This window comes from Diceros bicornis, chromosome 17, assembly GCF_020826845.1.
Source record: "Diceros bicornis minor isolate mBicDic1 chromosome 17, mDicBic1.mat.cur, whole genome shotgun sequence".
NCBI lineage: Eukaryota > Metazoa > Chordata > Mammalia > Perissodactyla > Rhinocerotidae > Diceros > Diceros bicornis.
Window position 1 is genome coordinate 24045789 of NC_080756.1, and position 22812 is coordinate 24068600.

Here is a 22812-nt window from a genome sequence, read left to right on the forward strand (position 1 = left end):
TGGATTGTAAGAGTAGCTATTGTAGAATAGCTGCCAATACTTACATGGCATTTACTCTGTGCCAGGTACTATTCTAAGCAGGTTCTACACATTAAATGAATTAATCCTTCCTACAATCATATGAGGAAGCAACTCTTTTATCCCCATTTTACAGTTGAGGCAACTATGGCACAGAGAAGTTAAATAATTTGTCCAAGATCATTCAGCTAGTAAGCTGCTGTGTTTGGATTTGAATTCAACTCTTGCATTCCCAAGACTTCACCACCACACTACAGGCCTCTCTAAACCAACAGAGGATGTATTACCAACAAGAGTAAAATGAGGAAGAAAGGTCAAGAAACTTGAACCTTCATCTTCATTTTTTTAATAAGCAACGTTCAAACGGAAATTTAACTCATTAGTTGGCAATTTTAAATTTAAAACTGGCAGGTTTAATTACCAAATTGTCTTTTCTTCAGTATTTTTCCTATGCTGCCAATATTGTAAGCTTTTGTTTTCCAGTACTCAAAAGATGTTATAAACATCTAATTTTTCTAAGTTTCAGCTTTCATTTCTGAATGTACAACCTTTCAACAACACATGCTTTGACTCCATCTTCCGTAGTAAACAGTGGCAACTACTCATAATGGAGATTATTTGAAGCTTGTTACATTGTAAAACACAATTGTCACCTTCTGTTGATAACTGAACCTCATTTTTTTCCATTCATAAAATGAGGAGGTTGAACTGTTCCCTCCAGTCTATTTTAGAGCCAACATTCTGTAAATCTGTGATTCAATTTATAAAATCTACAGTTGGGGACGTTTTCAGATGCTCTTGGTAAAAGCATTTTGTTTCCAAGAGTTATTCGTATTCCAAACCTACTGTCCTTATGCTGATGACTGCCAGTACAATCACCTCTAAATTTTCTGTTGATGGAAGAAGAAATAATGCAGATGATTCAAAAATCATCTTCCACTGGCTTTGGAATATTTATACAGAGATACATAGTTTTATTTTTTATTTTGCAGCAACAAGTTTACCTTTCCAATCATATAAAATGCCTAGCATGGTGCCTGAACCTAGTTAAACTTCAAAAAATGTTTCCCTTCTTCCTCCATCCTTTCTCCTTCCTTAGGATAAGAGCCACACTATTCTGTGCACATCCCAACCAGAAGGTGGAGCAGTGACTGAGGCTTAGTACAACACAAAGGGGCAGCTAGTTTAGGATGAAAAAGGGGCTGTAGGGCTGGCCCCATGGCTTGGCGGCTAAGTGCATGCGCTCTGCTACTGGCAGCCCGGGTTCGGATCCCGGGCGTGCACCAACACACTGCTTGTCCAGCCATGCTGAGGCGGCGTCCCACATATACCAACTAGAAGGATGTGCAACGATGACATACAACTATCTACTGGGGCTTTGGGGAGAAAAAGGGAAAAAAAGGAGGAGGATTGGCAATAGATGTTAGCTCAGGGCTGGTCTTCTTCAGCAAAAAGAGGAGGATTAGCATGGATGTTAGCTCAGGGCTGATATTCCTCACACACAAAAAAAAAAAGACTAGTAAATAAGAAAGAAGAAAAAAAAAGAGGGGCTATAATAATGAAGGCGCATGTGAAAAATTGAGAATCAACTATAAAACCCAATGCAGCTTTTCTTAAACATCTATGTCATAGAGTCTATTTTTTTTTTTTGCATTTTTTACTGGTATTCAGAAAGGACACAAACCAATGCGTCTTGTCTTACCCATTTATGTCAGAGTCTAATTTTTGTTTTTTTACTTTTATTATAAAAGAAGGAACCTCATTTATCTCCCATGTCCACTGTTCTAAGCAGTGCTTCTTCACCTTGGCTGCACATTGGAATCACCAGAGGAGCTTTAAAAAACTCCTGTGCCCAGAACACACCCCAGGCCACTAAGTACCATCAGAGTATGTAGTGATGGAAGCCAGGCATCCATATTGTTTAAGGTCCCCAGGTGATTCCAATGTGCAGCCAAGGTTGAGAACCCTTGCCATAAATAGACTAAATCGCATCTAAATCACATCCTCCTTACCTGAGTAATCTCATTGATCACCACATGAGTACACCGTGCCTCATATTCTGGACGGGGTTGTTCTTCCTGCTGTAACTCAACAGTGTCCCATTCATACTCAAGCTCCGCCTGGCGCCGCTTCCAAAACTCCAAAAACAAGGTAACTAACAGAGAAAGAATAGCATCATTTGGATCTTCAATGATGACTGATGGTTCAGAAATCTGTATTGAACAATATTAGTTACCCATAATACTTTTGGATATGGTCAGTAAAATCTAATTTATAGGTGCCACTAATATTTAAAGAGAGAAAAATGGGTTAATGTTGTTTTTCTTTAGAAAATGTTGATAATTTAGTCAACTTATGAACACAGACTATAGCCTATGGGAAAGGTAATAATGTGATGGTCAGAAGGCATGTGAGTGTGTCTAATGCTAAAGCATCTGCTACCAGCACTTGATTGCCAACTAAAAACGACAAATAACTATCATAATTCAAAAGCAGTTCACCGTCCCTCCTTCAGTCTGCTCTTGCCTACATCCCTCTCCCTCTCTTCCTTCCTAAGGGTCTGGTGTGGGGGACTCTTTACTAGACACCAAATCTCTCTGTTTACCACCACTCTACCCACCCCAAATTAAAATAATAATATTCTTAAATATGGAAAACTGATATTTTTCACAATCTTGTCTAAAGTAAGAATAAAATAATTTTTAGAAATCTTCATCATTTCTCAAGATTTTTAACTTAAAATTCTAAGACAAAATTAAAAGTTAATTGAAAATGTAGTTTCAGGGTAAATCCCTAGGCCCTTCTTCCAAGCAGACTGCTACCACTAAGCCCTTCTTAGATATTCTGGAATTACCACTGTTTCATCCACAAATATTTTTTGAGTCTCTACTATGTGCTGAGAATAAAGAGAAAAAAGACACAGCCCCTACTTGAAGGAGCTCCTAGGTGTGTGGGAATGATGGTGAAGTGATAGTTACACTAGACTATTATGATAAAGGTAAGCACAGGTTGCTTTAGGCACACAGAGCCAGAATACGTAACCAAGGCTCTCCCAGAGGAGGGGACCACTGCAGTGAGGTCTGAAATGACTAAGAGCTGATCGGGTCAAGGTGGAATGTTAAGGCCATTTCCCCCTAGGGAGCTACACGTGCAAAGGCAAGGAGGCCACAGAGAGCCAGGTACTTTCCAGGAACTGCAAACAGTCTGGAAGTGAGCATACGGTGTGATGAGGAACATGGGGCGGCCGGGTGGGGAGATCCACAGGCGCACATCACAAAGCACTTTGTGTGCCTTGAAAGGAGTTCCAATTTTAACTTAAAAGTGGGGCAGACATTGAAGGTGGTCTAGAGAGAAACGAGAGGCAGAGAGACCTACCAGCAGGGATGTGAGGAGGCCTGCTTTGGCCAGGAGAGAGAAGATGGCATGTTTAGCAGGCAGATGAAATGGATGCAGGTGTGATAGAAGGAGGAGGAAGAGGTCATGGAGGCCGGCCAGGTCTCTGGCTTGGGTGATGTCCTAAACTCCAGTGCCATTCCCTGAACTAAGGGCAGTAACAGGAGCAACTCTGAGAGAGAGGACAACTGGTTCAGTTCTGATCAGGTGCCTGCAGGCCACAGGAGAGACGTTCAGTAGGCAGGTGAAAGGCCAGAACTCGGAAGAAAGATCTGGGCTGAGCCAGGAAGTTTTACTGTTTTAGCTGGTAACTGGGGCCATGAGGGACGAGATCACTAAACGAGGTGTGGAGGGGTAGTTCTCACCCTGGCTGCACATGAGAGGCACCTGGGAGCTTTTAAATAACACGGAGTCCAGACACCACCCCTGAGATTCTCATTTTATTGGTCTGGAATGGGACCTGTGCATTGGTTTTTGTTTTTTACAGCTCTACTAAGCAGTCAGGATTGAGAATCACTGGAGTAGAGCAAAGAGAGGCTGTGAGGAGCTTGAACTCAACACTCCCAGTGGCGAAGACAATGGAAATGTTTAAAGCACCCACTTCCCAACAGTGTTTGTTTTGGACTTTACTAATTTCCAATAACCATGAGTGAGAGTAGAAATAACCTGGACATTGGAAGTTCAAGTTTTGGTTGTGACAATTATTAGATATATGACTACTGAACTTTCTGAACCCCCATTTCCCTCTCTGTAAAATGGGGGAAATTGAACCCACCTCAAAGGCTGCTGTGAGCTTAATGACATAGAGTCTGTAAAGGCCCTCACAACCCTCTGAGGTAATTGCTATCACTATCCCAATTTAGACACCAAGAAACAGAGGCACAGAAAGGTTCAACTACACGCCTGAGATTACAGTGTTGGAGTTAGGAATTGAAGCCAGGCATTCGTGGCTCCAGAGCCCAGGCTCTTCTTTCTACATGGTACTGCCCCAAGTTGCCTGCTCCATAACCCACCTTTCCTCAGCTCTGTACCACAGCACCCAATCTTTGCTTAGATGTTATCACTGCTTTCTTTCCCAGCGTGTGATTCTGGCACTCCTCCGGGACATAATGCTAGTAACTGCCCTCTGCCCCACGCACTGTCTCTGTGGGTACACCAACCCTCACGATGCCATCACTGTGGCTACCCGGAGGTTTACAAGGGAAGACAGGGCTGTAGATGCTGCTGTTAACAGAGGCATAGAACTCAGTTAGCAGGGGAGACCACTTCTTATCTCCTACTGGGCTGGGGAGCTGGAAGGAAGCTAGTCCCCCTTTGTAACTCTGAAGCCCAGTGCAGGAGTTATGTGAGGCCTCCTAGCCGCTTTACATAGGAATCATCCCCCTTGCCAAGTTGTAGTTTACATTGTAATCCACTGGCTTTACGATGGATTTAGCTGGCTCGCCTGTCAGACCCCAGATAGGGGGACTGATTTGGCTGCTCCCCTCAGGAAAGCCCTCTTTCTCTTCTGCTCGTGCATCTTTCCTGTGTACTTGGACTTAGTACTTTCTTTTTTTTTTTTTTATAATGTTATTTTATTTATTTTTCTCCCCTAAAGCCCCAGTAGATAGTTCTATGTCATAGCTGCACGTCCTTCTAGTTGCTGTATATGGGACGCAGCCTCAGCATGGCCGGAGAAGCGGTGCGTCGGTGCGCACCCGGGATCCGAACCCAGGGCGCCAGCAGCAGAGCACACGCACTTAACCGCTAAGCCACGGGGCCGGCCCGGACTTAGTACCTTCTTCCCAGACTGAAAGAGCTTGTTCCTCACTTACAGGTAAGAGAGTATCTGTGCTCCCTGACCAGAACCTTCAAAAATAGACCTCTCTGTGAGAATGGAAGTGTGGCACCCACATCTCATTAACTCAGCTATCCCACCACCTTGTCTAGCCAAGACCACAGCCAAGGCAAGGGGCCCACGCTGTTGAGTATTCAGCATGGAGAAGGGTGCCTCCATACTGAGAAACTGCCCAGCCATTGGTGCCCTTGTGCCCACCCAGGGGGAACTGAGCTATCAATGGGACGAAAGCCTTGAGGCCATTAGGTAACTCTGTGACCAAGCTGTGACTGGCTGGTCCTGCTCCCCACCTGACCCATGCTGGCCTCCTGTGGCAGATACTCCCCAAAGAGACCCCTGCTGGGAGGAGGAAGTCACCCATGAGCCAACCCTTCTTGGGCTGCATATGAAGCAGCACGACATAGGCTCAGCATCTCCTTAATAAACACCACGCATCCCCACCAAACAGAAGAGCCCTACTTTTTAATTTACCTGAGAATTCTATCACCAGCATTGCACATACCCTCCACCCCTGAAGTTCTTTCAATCTGTCTGCCCCTCTGTAACTATGAAATCAGTCCAGTGGTAGTGTACATTCTCCCAAAAAGGGCACTTATTCCGTCTGCTGACCTCAATTTCTGCACTTCAAAATAGATAGCACTCATGCATCCTGACCTATATTTGCTTCTGTGTTTATTTTTTATCAGGCTCACTAGAATGCCACCTTCACGAGGGTGGGGATTTTGTTTCGTTCACAGCTAAAACGTTAGCGCACAGCAGGCACTGAATAAACATTAGCTGAATGAATGAACTGGAGGACCCCCACCACCCGGGCCCCCGAAGGATGGACGCATCCACTCACAGGGCCCAGCTGACTCCAGCTGCTCCTCTCTGTGCATGACCGCCCACTTTCCACCACTCTGCTACTCTAGTCCACTCGGGCCCGGATAACATGAGATGAAGAATAATCCATGGAGGATGTGACAGTTTACTGGTGAGGCTGTGATAGTGCTAGCTCCTTGACTGCTGGGAGGAGTTCAGGGTGGACAGACTGAAAGAATCATCATGTGTGGTCTCTTCACCTCACAATCCATTCGAAGCACCAGGACCACACACCAGGGGAAAGTCTGGCCCTTCCCAACCTCAGGAAAGGGATTGTGGATGGGATGGGGTGTCTGGCCCAGTATGGCCTCTTTATGAGCCCAGCAGCCTGGACAAATCTCCCTGAAGCCACTCTAGGTATCTTCTTGTGTTCCCATAATCCCTCTAAATTTTGCAATTTTAATCTAAATATTAGAAATACAGATGTTTTTGAAATTCTTTTACTGATTTTCAATGGAGAAAATCCTCAGTTACCTTCTCTACAAAGTAAAGTTACTTTTCATTCTATAAGAAAAGCAGCTTACATTCATGAATTTACATCTTCAAACATGGTGATGAAGGACATCAAAGTCCTGTGCATTTTGGCACCTACAGGCAGGTAGAAATGAAGGAACCAGGACTTCTCTCCCAAGCCTGTTAAAATGAGGCTGGAAGCCTGGTGCTCACTTATTCCTGTTACAGAAAGAAGGGTTTATACTAACTGTGTCAGGTGAGGCAGAACCAACATTTTCTAACCCATTCCTATCTTTCAGAGCCCCAGACAAAAGAGTGCAATTATATCAATCAAAATAAATATTTCTGCATCTTTCTAAAAGCTTGCTACAACTTTATTAACATACACTGCATTTTGTCAATGATCGAAAGGCTGATGACAACCAAATTATTTGCAGAGCTCTTATTCATGCTTATCACTTTCTGTCTTTGGGGCCTTGGGTAATTTGCTTAATCTCTCTGTGTCATTTTCCTCATCTTTAAAATGGAAGGATAATAGATATTTATTTACTCAGTATCTATCTAGTAACAGTATCAACAGGAGACGATTTATGAAAATAAATTTACTTTTCTCACAAAAAGCAACATAAGCAATTCTAACCAGTGTTATAAGGGAAGAACAAGTGGATACCCTTCCCCTTCCTCCTTTTTATCCTTTTACATAAGGGGTAAAATCCTGAACTTTACTGTCTACCAAATCCTGAACTTCAAGAGCAGTTCTGCCTAGGAAGTCATAGGACTGCCATGCAAGCAAGAAATGACCTGATGAAAAATAATGAGTTGTAAGCAAACCTTCAACCTTGAAGGTGAAAACCCTGGGAGTTGCAGGAATGAGGGGGAGTTTCTTAGTTCCTCATTTCACACAGCCAAGGACTTTGCAGGGTCCATGGAAGACACTGGTAGCTTAGTATAACCACCCACTGTTTTGGAACACTCCTGGGCTAGGTCACTGCTGACTCACATTGATGTGTGTCCCAGATTGAGCACCAGGACCTGGGGTGACTGTGTATGAATGTTGGACAGGAATTTCCTATTCTGAATTTTATGCTCTCTCTCCGTAATGAAACCACTGGTAGAGCTCCAGTGGGGTGCACTGTACTTACATTCTCTGGCAAACCACACACCACAAAGCTCTTGTTGATTAGAGGGACACAGTTAGGACTCTTACATAACATATAATGAGAGAAGAGGGAAGGCTGCCTAGGACCTGGGAATCAAGAGCAGCTTGTCCTTTTAATCATGATATTATTACATTTAGAGAAAGTATGCATCAGATGAAGAAGAGGCCTATATACAGTCATGCACCACATAATGACGTTTCAATGACAGACTGTGTACACAACTGTGGTCACGTAAGATTAGTACCATATAGCCTAGGTGTGTAGAAGGCTATACCATCTAGGTTTGTGTAAGTACACTCTATGATGTTTGCCCAACAGTGAAATTGCCTAATGATGCATTTCTCAGAACGTATCCCCGTCGTTCAGCGATGCATGACTGACTGTACACCAAAGGTGATCAGATAAGTAAAGTGCTGGTGGTTATATCCAGCAACATCTAAGGACAAGAGGTACATTGTGGGAGTGTTCTGGTTCTGCTGAAGGGCTGGGACCTTTTATTGGGCCTTGAAATTATAGAGACCTCGTCACTCACAGAGGTAGATAAGGTAGATGAGTTTGCTCAGCCTTTATTCCAACTTTCTCAATGAAAGACTAAAAGGTCAAAAACTACATTTTTCAGACTCTCTTGCACCTAGGCTTCCAGATATGATTTTAAAAAATGCCCACCAAATGCATTTGTGTGTCACTTAAATCAGAAACCAAGTTGAATGGAGGCAGAGGTGGCTATAGGAGCTGCATTATTTGCTGGTGTGGACCCAGGAGGCGCAGCAGAGATCTGGAACGAACAATTGCAACAGCCATTTCCTAATCTCCAAGTGCAGCTAGTCAGGCTTCCTGATTCACCCTCTCCTACTCTTATGAGCCAGGTGTCTGGTGTTTTTCTGGAAACCACTAGGCCCAGCCTAGAACTCAAAGGCCAAAATTAAAAATTGTAATCATGCAGCCAAGAGCCTGGAGCCAAGGAGAATCATATAGAAGTAGCTAAGAAGCAACAAGGACTGAGGAGAGGAGGATATGTTCAGAACCTTTACTTCAACCAGGGGTTGCTATTTAGGACTCTGTGAGTTGGTATGAATGGGTGGGCTGGCTTGGCCTAAAAGGGTGGATGGACGTTTTTCAAGTAAGTACATGATTTGCACTACATTTATTATAAAAGGTTTTCTACCCTTAACTTTTATAATTCCTAGGGAGCAGAAAAATACTCTAAGTGCCACATACATCTGAACACACAAGAGAAGCTACAGGAATATGATGATGGTGATATGAAAAACTTCAATGATCCTCCTGTCTCTTCAATTCTGCAATTTCAGACTTTCTATAAAGAGGTTCACAGCAGTAGTTCTCATTAGGCAGAGGTAACAAGAAAAGCAATATAAGACACTTAAAGACTTCATCATACATATCCTTTAAGACACACATATGGTGCGACAAGCAGTGCTGAAGTGTGTTCTGCATTCTAAAATCTGATGAAATAAAATCAGCAGCTCAAAATGTTTAAGTCAGTTCTATAAACAGGGTGTAGTTAATGATCACAGAAAGCAAAGAGAGCTAGGAATTTGAGGTTTGTTTTTCCAGTGTCAAAATTAGTATGTATTTTTGCTTCATTTAGAATGTCTTTTTTAATTAGGGCTATCAGCATCCATTAGTATATGCAGTTTAATAGATGCGTCAGAATTTTATAGATTATTAATCAGCGCTGAGGCTAAGGTTAAGAGACAGTAGTTAAAGGTGCTCACCACCCACGTGTTCAGCACCTATGCTCTTGCTGGAAAAAAAAATGTATTTTACAATGGAGGAGTACAGAAGAACTTAATACATGAATTTGATCCTTATTCGTCTATGTGTCAAATATTGGTCAGTGTTTGATCTCCAGCCCAAACATGCTAAATGTCTGAATGACAATGTAATTTTTAGATAAGTTTGGCCATCTTACAGTTCACTTTAGCCAGGTCTGGCAACTAACACGTCTAATAATTGGACTGTCTGTTCTGTGATGCATTTGGTGACCTTTCATAGGCACCACCTCTGCAAAGAGAAATACTACCAAGGACACCTGTAAACAACTGTTTCTGTGAGTCCCGTGTATTGATGTATTGTCGTCTCAAAATAAGAGACCTGGATGTTTCTTCCCCCACCTGTCTAAAACCTGAACTCTATCTCCCCTTGATTTACGCAATGAAATTGGAAATGTGTTTATCTTTGAAAATGGTAATTTTTTTCTTCTGTGGTAGAATATTTACATCAATTAAACATTTAAAAGTCTGCATTTAAAGAAAATAATTGTCTCATTACATTAATGATGCTGTTCAAAGTAAATAGTATAAATATAGTATTAAACCTTCTATATGCAAATTATATTCTTCAGGATTATATCTGTTCTACTTATTAAATAGAATTATTATTATTATAAGAGTAGCACATACTTATTAAATATGCAGATATCAAGGTGTATAGAAAAGAAAGCTTACCTGTAATCCCTGTGTTGCTGCTTCCTCTGAACCCTAACCTCATACAAGTCAGGTGAATCACAGTTGTGGGGATTGCTACAATAAGGGCTCCCAGTGACTCACGCCTCCCTGCATCCAAGCCCTGGGGTAGTCCTCCCACCTCTTCACACCGTTGTGGGCTTAGCCATAACTTGCTTTGGCTGATGAGATATCCGCAAACTTGATGCAACCATCAACACTGATGTCCTCTCTTGCTTCTCTTTGGAATCCTAAAAGCACCATCTGAAGAATCCTGGGCCAGCCCACTGGAGGATGAGACCATGCGGAGCAAGACAAGCTGGCCCAGCTGGGCCCCACAGACCAAACCAGCCTGGTGACTGCCAGAGCATCTACGCCAGTGGAGCTGCTAGCTAACTACAGGGACCAGCGGAGCCAGCCCGTGCCCGAAGAACCTCCCAGTTGACGCAGAGAATCATAAGAAGCAATAAACGTGCGTTTTAAGCCACTACATTTTGAGGTGGTTTTTGACATAGTAACTGATACAATGGCCTTAAGAGTTATAAATGGAGTTCCAGGGGAGCTGACACTTGGGCAACCCAAGTTCAAAAGTGACAGCCTATATAAAACTGTAAACTGTCATTAAATTGGGTGCTTGAATGATCTTAGGGTTTTTTTTTTTATGTTAAGAGGCAAAAGTAAACTGAAAAAAATGAAAATAACTTACCCCATACCCCCATAAATACTGCAAAGACTAGAGTTCCAAAACTGTCAAAGACGCACAATATCTGGAAAATATAATAATGACATACACATGAATCCTGTTCTCCACTTATGCAATGCTTTGTGTATTCTACAGTCTGAATTTCTTTTTAAAGCTGATACCTAGTTTCACAATCACCATATCTACTACATACTTACAGATGAGATTTCTCATGCTTTTGAAAGCAAACAGCCTTTGCTGTATTTAACAGAATGCATTTTCCAATGGAATCTTTCGATACCGTGATAAAGAAATAGGCATAGCTTCTAAGATTCCACTTTGTTTAAAGCCTCTGTCATGCTTTTGAATAATAGCCTCTTTTTATGAACTGTCATAATGAATTGAGGAAGTAGTATGGCCCTATGAATACAATGAACTCCAAACAACTTTTAGATTTATGATTTGCATCTTATCATCATCCCACCCAGGTCAGAGAGTAAGTTCTTGAATTCTAACTGTTCTTGTTAAGAGAAGTACAAAGCTGGGGTTTATTCTGACATGGCTCTCCCCTAGGAGAGCTTTGTTCCCTCAAACTCAATGATGGCTTTTCTACCTTCACTGACAGAGGCTTCCATCAGAATAAGGATGCACAGGTGCTTCTGCAGACATTACAAGGGGTACAACGACCGCGAATGAATAAATGACATACCTGTGCAAAGAAGCCTCTATTCACTAGTTCTGCTAAGTTTCATCTTTTTGCTAGTATATACATAGTCTATCTCCCTCTATGAATTCCTGGAAAATCTTTCAATTAGTTACTACTTTTTCATTAGTGAGCATTTTAACATCTCCTAAAAAAAATCCATAAAGTTAATGGAAAAAGTGGAAGATATATATAATATCAACTTTATGATAGATCATATGAAAAGTAAAGAAGACAGAGTAGAAAAAGGAGCTATCGGTAAAAAAAAAAAAGCAAAGTTTTCAAATGTTAAAGAAAATTCCAAGCTGCTTCTAAGGAAAACTCTACTTTGTTTTAGGTAACTTTTTGGGTTGCCCTTTATACTGATGTAAAGCAGGTAAACTTTCATCTACATAAAAATATTAGTTACATTATTTGCATAAAAGAATATCCTCCTAACCATCTTCTCATATATCTGTTTTCCAAAGCATATAGAAGCCCCTCAATCATCCATATAGACCCTGATTAGAAAGCACAATCCCAAACTGTCATCCAAGTATTCCTCTCAATAATCCAGCTCAAGACAGAATCAATGAGCAACAGCTCTGGGCAATAACGCTCTCCACCTAACTCCTCTAGTCCTGGGATTCCATGGACCATATATTTCAAATCTCTTAGCTTTGACTCTCACAGAACTATCTTCTCAAACTTCTCTTTTAGTGTTATGCCTTACCCCTTACTGACCATTATCATCAGAAAAGTCCTACGAAAAATAGTTTTGCATGTTATAATGGGATTATTGAAGATTCTGCCCAATGTTACTCCTCTCTCAGGACTCAGTGCAAGCCTTCCTCTATCTGATACCTCCCTACTTGCCCTGATACCTCTGCCCACCCACTCCAGAAAGAAAAAATCCTATTTGTGAATTCTTCACCTCACTATGCTGAGAAAAAGCCACTAGAAGCGCATCTGTCAGTGCTCGAGGCAAAAACAGGAGTAGCAAGAAAAAGCAGGTTTACTAGTAATGCCAAGATCTCCGCAGCTGCCTAGCTCAAGAAGAGGGATGTGCCTTGCACTCCTACGAAGGGAGATGGGGGCTTGAAGGAAGTTACCATTTTTGTTACATGTGTAAGAATCAAGGCTCCGAGAGAAAGAATAAGAGGGCTGGCCTCTCTGTTCTACATGCCCCAAGAGCGACATGTAAGCAGGAAGTAGGGAGAAGGTAAGCAAGGGGCTTTCTTGATACGAAGCTTAGCTTAGCTTGCTTGGCAGGACAGCACAGAGAGGGAAAGACAACTGTGTTAAGAGCAGCCCCAAGTCAACATACTGCTTTAGTCACATGGAGCAGAAAAGAAAAGAGAGCTGCATATGCAGACAGGACGATTTTAAGCAGAGGAACCAGTTAGTATCTAGAAAAGTGACCATTTGTTATGCTAGGCTTTCTCCCAGCAAAGGAAAAAAATCAAAATTTTATAACTGTATTTTTAAGAACAAAATATTATAACTTACCATGTTTCCCTTTTATCTTGCCAGCCAAAAAGCTAAGAACCCTATTTAATGCTCAATCACAAAAACAATATTAATCCTGATTATTCCCATAACTGTTTCTTCATTTCCTTGATCCTGATTTTATATGTCTATTTCTAATTTGTTATCTCTTTTAGCATACACGTCAGTTAGTGAATATTCCATCTCTTTCCAAAAGAAAGAGGTAGAAATGAATACATAAATAAATGTATGAATGAAGAAATGACTGAATTAACCAACAAACAGAAAAGCATGAAAAGGTGCTCTCTTTTTCTCCTTTTTTTAACTTAATTTTTTCATTTCATTCTTTTACTCATATTCTTGTATATGCTTCCTTCCTTTGTAAATCACTCTGACAAGACTCAGGGGATCCTTCAGGAAACTGGAATACAATGAAAGATTCACTTTTTCCAAAACAATGAAAAAAAATGTACACAGGGACATATTTGAGAGTCATGTGCTGAAGGCTGGGTGGGTGGAGCAGAAGAAATGAAAGAAGAGATGAGGGCAGAGGGTGTAAAAGAGAGAATTTCTTAAGGAAAATAGAATTCCCAATTGTACTTTGTGGGGCACAATTTGCTTCCGGTATTATTGCCGGCATTTGCTTTAAATCCAGTGCCTGAGGATACGCACTAACTAGTGATCTTTATGAGGCAACATCACTGGAAGGCAGCTACCCTCTTATTAGCTTCACGTCTGTTACTCTGTGTAATCTACGACAGATATTTATAGTCTAGAATTTGTGTTGGTTTTGGGGGGTGGGGCAATGAAATCTATTTTAATTCATAAATTAAGTGTAAAAATCCATGTGTTGACAATACCCTGTAATCATCTTAAGTGGTGGAATAATTTTTCAAACATACAGCTCAACTTGTGAGTCATGTGCCTGATATTACTGTCAGCTGCTGAGAACACAGTAGCGGCAAGAAATGCAGATTTGCTGTCAATTTCTGGCTTTGTCAGCTACTAGGTGGGTGACCTTGAGGAAATCATTTAATCTCTCAGATCCTCAGTGTTTTAATCTGTAAAATGGAGATTATACCTGTTCTGCCTATCTCACAGGGTTGTTTTGTGTGTCAAAAGTGATAAGTACAAGAACTTTGCAAATTATAAAATATAAAGTGATCTCACTATAATAGCAATGTATTCAGTTAGAATAAGACTTACGTGGAGTAGATCAGAATATTCTGAGGTCATATAAAGATTCCTAAACTTTCATGGCAAAACAAGGGGACAGAGAAAAGATCAAGACAAGGGAGAATAATATGTCAAAGTTGTCAGGAAAATTCTGTGAAGCAAGCTATCTTTCTTCCTGTCTAGAGTTTCTGACATGCCTTTCAGTAAGCTCCCTCCAGTCTCAATGCTTGTCCTAAATCTCCTGGATTTTAAGAAGTCATATAGCTCAAGACCATCTGCATATATAAGGGGAACCAGATGTGATTTGTGGGAATGTTTTGAGACAAAGTATCTGTTATCATTGATATACAAAACCTTTCTTATGCATATTTATAGATACAGTCTAAATCTGACCAGCAAAGTCTTTAAAAATCCAAGCATAGTTTCAGCACACTTTAAAAGTGGGAAAACACAAGTACAAATTTCAGGTTTCCACTCACTTGAATTAAGGAAAATACTTGTAATAGTAAACCTATTAAATAGTATTCAGGAGATAAGCCGGGTTTGAGATTTCTGCTTTGATTACTTGAAATACTCAAATAGTTTCAATTCCACAGCTCCTCACTGACCCCTCAGGAAATTTTAGATAAGGCTTTAATCTCAATTTATTATTTGTAAAAGAGAATTAAACACACGCATTCCATATCTACCTTTTAGAATGAAGGTTTAGTGGAAAATTACCTTTCTGAATTCCTCAGAGAAAAAAATATAATTTCTATGTTGTACTAAAATTTTTAGAAGAAAAAAATCTTTCATTACTTGTCAACATTTGGAACAACAAAAATTACCTTTGAGGATGCGCAAGTAGTATTCAGTCTCCAGAACGGACAAAGCCGATCACATTGAGGACACATTATGATCTCAGCGCCAATACCGTAACAAATTTCATTGCTAAAGAAAAGAGAAAAATAAAATTTAATTTAAAAAATTTTAATGAACAGGACTTCCTTTCTAGCAGCATGATAAAATCCAACATCCACTCATGATAAGAAAACAAAACTAAACAACTCAACTAAATTCTTATAAAACTAGGAATGGAAACGAACTTCACTAACCTGATAAAGCCTTGCTACATAAAACCCATAAAAAGCATTATACTTAAAGGTAAAATGCTGAAATTATTTCCTTTAGATCAGAAACAAAATGATGGATCCCGCTATCACCTATGCTTTTCACTGGAGGTCCTTACAGCATGGGCGAGTCAAGAAAAACAAAGATAGGAGGATTGGCGAGAAAGAAAGAAAATGCTATTACTAACAGATAAGATTGTCTATATAGATGACTTAATAGAACCTACAGATAAATCATGAGAATAAGTGACTTTAGTAAGTTTGCTGGACACAAAATCAGTATCAAAATATACATAGAGTCACAATAAGGAATTGTGCTCCTATAGATCTGCAACAATTAAGAATTAGTTTAAAAAATACCATTTTTCAATAGCTTAAAAAATATAAAGAACCCAAGAATAAATCTGAATCAAGATGTATAAGAGATTTATACGGAGAAAATTATAAAACTGTTCTGAAAGAGAGAAGAAGCCCTATATAAATGGATACATCATCACGTTCATAATTTGGAAGAATCTATTTAAAGATGTCATTTCTCCCCCATTTAAGCTGTGAATTCAGTAAGAACAAAGGGCTCAGAACAGTCAAGACACTCCTAAAGAACAGGGTGCTATTGGCATAGGTTAAGAAAAACTGACCAAGAGAACAAAATAAAGAGTTTAGAAAGAGACCTATGCATGTACAAAAAGTGACTCATGACAGGGCTGGCCCAGCAAATCAGTAAGGTGAGAAGTGACATTTCAATAAACAGGGCTGCTGCAATAGAATATCCATACGGAAAAATATGAAATCAAACCCCTAAAGCCTATCATATACAAATCAATTCCAGGTGGAAAATGAGAATGCAACAGTACCAACTTATTACAAAAAAATAGGAAAATATCCAGATAACCTTGCAGTAAGGAGAAATTCCATAAATGAAAAACCAAAAGGCATAAATCATAAAGGAAAATATCAATACATTCAAAATCTTTTAAAAGTGAGAACTTCATTAAAATATACACCATAAAGGGAGGAAAAAAAGAATTAGCTACAAACTGGTAGAAGTTTTGCAACCCATAAAAATGACAAAGGACTATTCACCAGAGTATTTAAGGAACTCCTACAAATTAGCAAGAAAATGACAACAAACTAAGAACAGGCTGCACACTGCTCCCTCTAGAAGAAGCCATTCAGAGGGACTCTTATGTGAAGAGGACTGGAGTTGTGTAATTAGCTGGACTTGCAAATAAGTCAGTTAAAAACAAATGGGCATGGGAAGCACTTTCAGAATATCTGAGCAAAGATCTTGGAAAATCTGCTCTTCTATGAAAGCAGTAAGAACACCGGCAACATTTGTCAAAATTAACCTCCACAGAACTCTGGAAATTAAACAAAGACAGCAATCTGACGAGTGTCTATTTGAGGCAAAATGGCTAATAATAGTGAGCTTTGTGGCATTTCAACTTGACCTAGCCCCATCCTCACATCTTCAGCCTCATGGTAGCCTTAAAAACCAACAGCCTCACAACCGTGGTAGCCTAGCAGTCACTTCTGATTGATCTGATGTTTTTCCCTCTTATTATACGATCTATTTGAATCTGCTGCTATCTCAGTCGATTTGGTGTTTCCCTTTCCAATCAATCTGATGTTTTTCCCTCTCATTATTTGACCTATTCGGATCTGTTTGCAGACTTCTTGCCTTTACTCTCCTCTATATAATAAAATATACCTTCAGTCCATTTGTTTGGAGTGGCAAGTTTCTTTTACGTCTCCAGTCGAATCCCCCGAACCTCTCAAAACACATTGCAACCACCTGAGGCAGTGATACCAGTAGGGGCTAACAAGACACTGACCAAAAAACTCAGAAGGAAAAATTGGGGAATGAGAGATCCATAGGGGGCTTTAAAAAGCTCCAATATATTCCTAGGATTGTAGAAGGCCAAGTGCATGCATGGGACAGTACACACGGCCAGGAAAGACCTGAGAAAACTTTAATCCCTCACCTCTGGCTGACCTCGAGGTTCTGCATAAGCAAAAAGTAAAGAATAGGGAAGAGCTGCAAATGGCCTGCTGGAGTGTTGAAGGCATTTCCCAATACACAAACACAGAGCCACTTGGCAAAAGCACAAAGAATGACTGGCTCCAGGCATATAAAGAAATCACTGTCCAATCAGCTGACAATTAAGCTTACTGAACACAGACTTCAATGGCCACACGCAATAAAGAAAACAGACTTTAGAGAATTAGCTCAGGAAAGTAACTTAAATGAACAGCAGCAGCAGCAGCAATGACAACAACAAATAGAAACAACAACAAACCCTGAAGAGGAGGAAAATCTGATTTCCAGGTCTGACACATTATAATATTTTAAATGCCCAGTTTTCAACAGAAAATTACAAGGTACTCAAAGAAACAGAAAAGTGTGGCCATGACACATGGAACAGAGGCATTCAGTAGAAACCGTCCCTGAGGACACTCAGATGTTGGACTTACTAGACAACAAAGACTTAAATAAGCAATTATACATATGTTTAAAGAACTAAAAGGAACCAGTCTAAAGAATTAAAGTATGTGAACAACATCTTACCATATACAGAATATCAATAAGGAGATAGAAAAAAATTAGAAAGAACCAAGTGGAAATTCTAGAGATGAAAAGTATAATAACTAAAATGAAAAATTCACCAGAGGGGCTCCTCTGCAGATATGAACTGGCAGAAGAAAAAATCAGCTAACTTAAAACTAGGTCAATTGAGATTATCCAGTTTGAAAAACAGAAAGAAAAAGTAATGAAAAGTGAACACAGCCTCAAAGACTGGTGAGACATCACTAACAATACCAATATACATATAATAGGAGTCCAGAAGGGCAGGAGAGAAAGAAAGGGGCAGAAAGAATATTTGAAGAAACAATGGCTGAAAACTTCCCAAATTTGATGAAAACATTAATTTGTATATCCAAGAAAACTCCAAGCAGGATAAACTCAAAGATATCTAAACACAGGCACATCATACTCGAAGCATCAAAAGACAAGGACATAGAGAGAATCTTGACAGCAGAAAAGGAAAAGTGACTCAAAACATACAAAGGCTCTTCAGTAAGATTAACAGCCGACTTCTCATCAGAAACTATGGAGGCCAGAAGGCAGTGGGACAATACAGTCCAAGTGCTGAAAGGAAAAGACTGTCAACCAAGTATTCTATATCCAGCAAAACAACTCATAAAAAATGAAGGAGAAATTAAGACATTCCCAGATAAATATAATCTGAAAGAATCAGTTGCTAGCAGACCTATCCTACAAGAAATACTAAGAAGATTCCTTCAGGCTTAAATTAAAGGACATTAGACAGTAACTCAAACCCACCCGAAGACATAAAGAGCACTGGCAGAGGTAACTATACGGGTAAATATAAAAGACAGTGTAAATATATTTTTGCATGTAATTATTTTCTTTTCCTATCTGATGTAAAACAACTGCATAAAATAATAATTATAAAAATGTGTTCGTGGGCTTTACTGCATAAAGATGAAATTTGCATGACAATAACAGCACAAAGGGCAGGGAGGAGAGGGAACAGACTTACACCAAAGCAAAGTTTTTGTATACTATTGAAATTAAGTTGGCATTAATCTGAACTAGATTGTTTTAAAATAAGATGTTATATATAATCTTCAGGGCAACCACTTAAGAAAAATAACTCAAAAAACTAGAGTAAAAGAAGCAACCAATTAAAAGATATACTAGAAAATATGTATTTTACACCAAAAAATGTAGTAATAGAGGAACAGGAAAAAAAGACATAGAGAAAAATGGCAGATGTAACTCCAAACTTATCAGAGATTACATTAAATGTAAATGAACTAAACAGTCCAATCAAAAGGCAAAAGGCAGAAATAAATAAAATAGAAAACAGAAAAATAACAAAAAAAATCAACAAAACAAAAAGTTCTTTAAAAAAATCCACAAAATTGACAAATCTTTAGCTAGACTAATCAAGAAAAAAAGAGAAGGGCCGGCCCCGTGGCTTAGCGGTTAAGTGAGTGCGCTCCACTGCTGGCGACCCGGGTTCGGATCCCGGGCTTGCACCAACGCGCTGCTTCTCTGGCCATGCTGAGGCCGCATCCCACATACAGCAACTAGAAGGATGTGCAGCTATGACACACAACTATCTACTGGGGCTTTGGGGGGAAAAAATAAAATAAATAAAATCTTTAAAAAAAAAAAAAAAAGAGAAGATTCAATTTACTAAAATCAGAAATAAAAGGAGGGATATTACTACGGACCTTACAAAAATAAAAAGGATTATAAGGGGACACTATGAATAATTATATGCCAACAAATTAGATAATCTAGATGAAATGGATAAATTCCTAGAAAGATATAAAGGACTGAAGCTGACTTAAGAAGAAATAGAAAACCCGAACAGACCTATAATAAGTAAAGAGACTGAATTCGTAATCAAAAACTTCCCACAAAGAAATTCCTAGGACCAGATGGCTTCACTGGTGAATTCTATCAACCATTTAAAGAAGATGACCAATGCTTCACAAACTCTTCTAAAAATAAAGAGGAGGGAACAACTCTCAATTCATTCTATGAGACCGGTATTACACTGATACCAAAGATATCACAAGAAAACTACAGACCAATGTCTCTTATGAATATAAATGCAAAAATTCTCAACAAAATACTAGCAAATCAAATTCAGTAACATATAAAGAGGATCATTATCAAGCGGGAGGTATCTAGAAATCCAAGGACAGTCCAACATACAAAAATCAATTCATGTAATATGCCATATTAACAGAATAATGGGCAAAAACTAGGAATAGAAGAGAAATTTTTCAATCTGATAAAGAGCATCTATGAAAAACCCATAGCAAACATCATACTTAATGGTGAAAGACTGAATGCTTTCCTCCCAAGATCAACATTGGACTGGAGGTTCTGGTTAGCGCAACAAGACAAGGAAAATAAATAAAAGGCCTCCAGATTGGAAGGAAATAAGTAAATCTATTTCTATTGCAGAGGATATGATACTGTATATTAAAATCCTAAAGAATCCACCAAAAAAATTTAGAGTTAATAAACCAGTTCAGCAAGATTATAAGACACAAAATCAAAATACAAAAAGCAATTATATATTCATACTCTAGCAATGAATAATCCAAAAATGAAATTAAGGAAACAATTTCATTTACCATAGCATCAAAAAGAATAAAATACTTAGAATAAATTTGAGAAAAGAAGTGTGAAACCTGTACACTGAAAACTACAAAAGTACTGTTCATAGAAATTAAAGACGACCTAAATAATAGAAAGACATTCCATGTTCATGGAGTGGAAGACTTAATATTGTTAAGATGCAAGAGTCCTCAAACTAACATGCAGATTCAATGCAATTCCCATCAAAATCCCAGCTGGCTTTTTTGCAGAAATGCACAAGCTGATTCTAAAATTAATACGGAAATGCAAGGGATCCAGAATAGCCAACAGAATTTTGAAAAAGAACAAAGTTTCAAAGTTTCCAATTTCAAAACTTACTACAAAGCTACAGTAATCAATATAGTGTGGTACTTGCATGAAGGACAGACATATAGATCAATGGAAAAGAAGTCAGAGACCATAAACAAACCCTTATACTTATGGCCAATTGATTTTGAAAAGGGTATCAAGAGAATCCAATAGGAAAAGAATAGTCTTTTCAAAAATGGTGCTGGCACACCTGGACGTATACTTGGAAAAGAATAAAGGTGAACCCTTACTTCATACCATTTACAAAAACTAACTTAAAATGAATCATAGACATAAAACTATAAAACTTTTAGAAGATAAACATTGAGAAAATGACGTTGGATTACAAATGGTTTCTAAGATATGACACCAAAAGCACAAACAACAAAAGAAAAAAATTAGGTAAAGTGGACTTCATTAAAATTAAAAACTTTTGTGCTTCAAAGGAAACCATCAAGAAAATGAAAAGATATCCACAGAATGGAAGAAAATATTTGCAATATATCTGATAAGGGACTTTTATCCAGAGTATATACAGAAGACTTAGAACTCAACAATAAAAAGACAACACAATTAAAATAGGCAAAGGATTTGAATAGACATTTCTCCAAAGAAGATATACAAACAGCAAATAAGCACACAAAAAGATGTTCAACATCAGTAGGCATTAGGAAAATACAAATCAAAACTACAAGGACATATCACTTCATACCCACTAGGACGGCTAATATATATATATTTTACAAACGCCTATAAAAACAAGTGTTGATGAGGATGTAGAGAAACTGGAATTGTCATACACTGCTAATGGGAATGTAAAAATGGTGTAGCCACTTTGAAAAATACCTCAGCAGTTTCTCAAAATGTTAAATATAGAGTTACTATACATCCCAGTGACTCCATTCTTTGGTATATTCTCAAGAAAATTGAAAACATGAGTCCACACAAAAATTTGTACATGAATATTCATAGCAGAATTATTCATAATAGCCAAAATGTGGAAACAACCCAAATGTCAACTGATGAATGGATAAACAATTCGGCATATTCACAGAACGGAATATTATTTGGCCACAAAAAGGAATGAAATACTGATACATGGATGAACCTTGAAAACATTACACTAACTGAAAGATGACAGTCACAAAGGCCACACACTGTATGGTTCCACTTACATGAAATGTCCAGAATAGGCAAATCCATAGAGACAGAAAGGAGGTCAGTGGTTGCCAGATGCTAAAGAAAGGTGGGTTAGGGAGTGACTTCTAAAGGGTACTGGTTTCTTTTTGGGGTGATGAAAATGTTCTGAAATTAGACAGTTTGGAAATGTACTTAAAACCACTGAATTGTACACTTTCAAAGGATGCATTTTATGGTACGTGAACTACATCTCAATAAAGTTGTTATTTTTAAAGCTGGGCATAAGCTTTAAAAAACAGGCATTTGATAGAAGAGGAAATACCTATAGCATCCTCCATTTACACACAGATATTTTCAAAAGCACAAAAAATGAAATATATTTTATAGGGATACAATATTATATTGATAAAGAATATACAGTATATGTAAAGGAATAATAAAAATCAAAATTTAGTATCGTTATTTCCAAAGCAGAAAGTGAGGGATACAATCGAGCAAAGTGCTTCACAGGTAACAGTATGTTCTTTTTCTTAAACTGGGTGATGGATCATTATCCCTTATACCTTAAATACATTTTCTATTCTCGTGAATCTTCTCAGTAGGTAATAAAATTAACTGAAAATATTTAAAATGCATATATTTTAAATGCTTTTAAAATATATAATAATTAAATAATTAAAGCCTACATAATTTTGAGCACAGGGAGTATATCCCCAAGACCCTCCCCCAGTTTTCTGTAGATTAATCTGTGTGGAATAGTGTAGGAAATACGTGGTGTGACTGTCATGGTGATTTTACAAAATGAATTATAATGAGAACCACCATGCAAGCACCTTATAAAAATGCTATCG

The 22812-nt window shown here is 38.8% G+C and overlaps 1 protein-coding gene across 2 annotated transcripts in view; it reads right to left on the minus strand.

The window, feature by feature from the left end:
• The window catches only part of ANO6 (anoctamin 6), a 186124-nt gene that overhangs the window by 37257 nt on the left and 126055 nt on the right, over nucleotides 1-22812 (minus strand). For both annotated transcript variants that reach the window (XM_058558450.1, XM_058558451.1), the window contains 3 exons: nucleotides 15043-15145; nucleotides 10894-10954; nucleotides 2031-2173 (listed from right to left, as the gene is read on the minus strand). In XM_058558450.1, the coding sequence (XP_058414433.1) occupies nucleotides 2031-2173; nucleotides 10894-10954; nucleotides 15043-15145 (307 nt within the window). The remainder of the gene's footprint in view (nucleotides 1-2030; nucleotides 2174-10893; nucleotides 10955-15042; nucleotides 15146-22812) is intronic.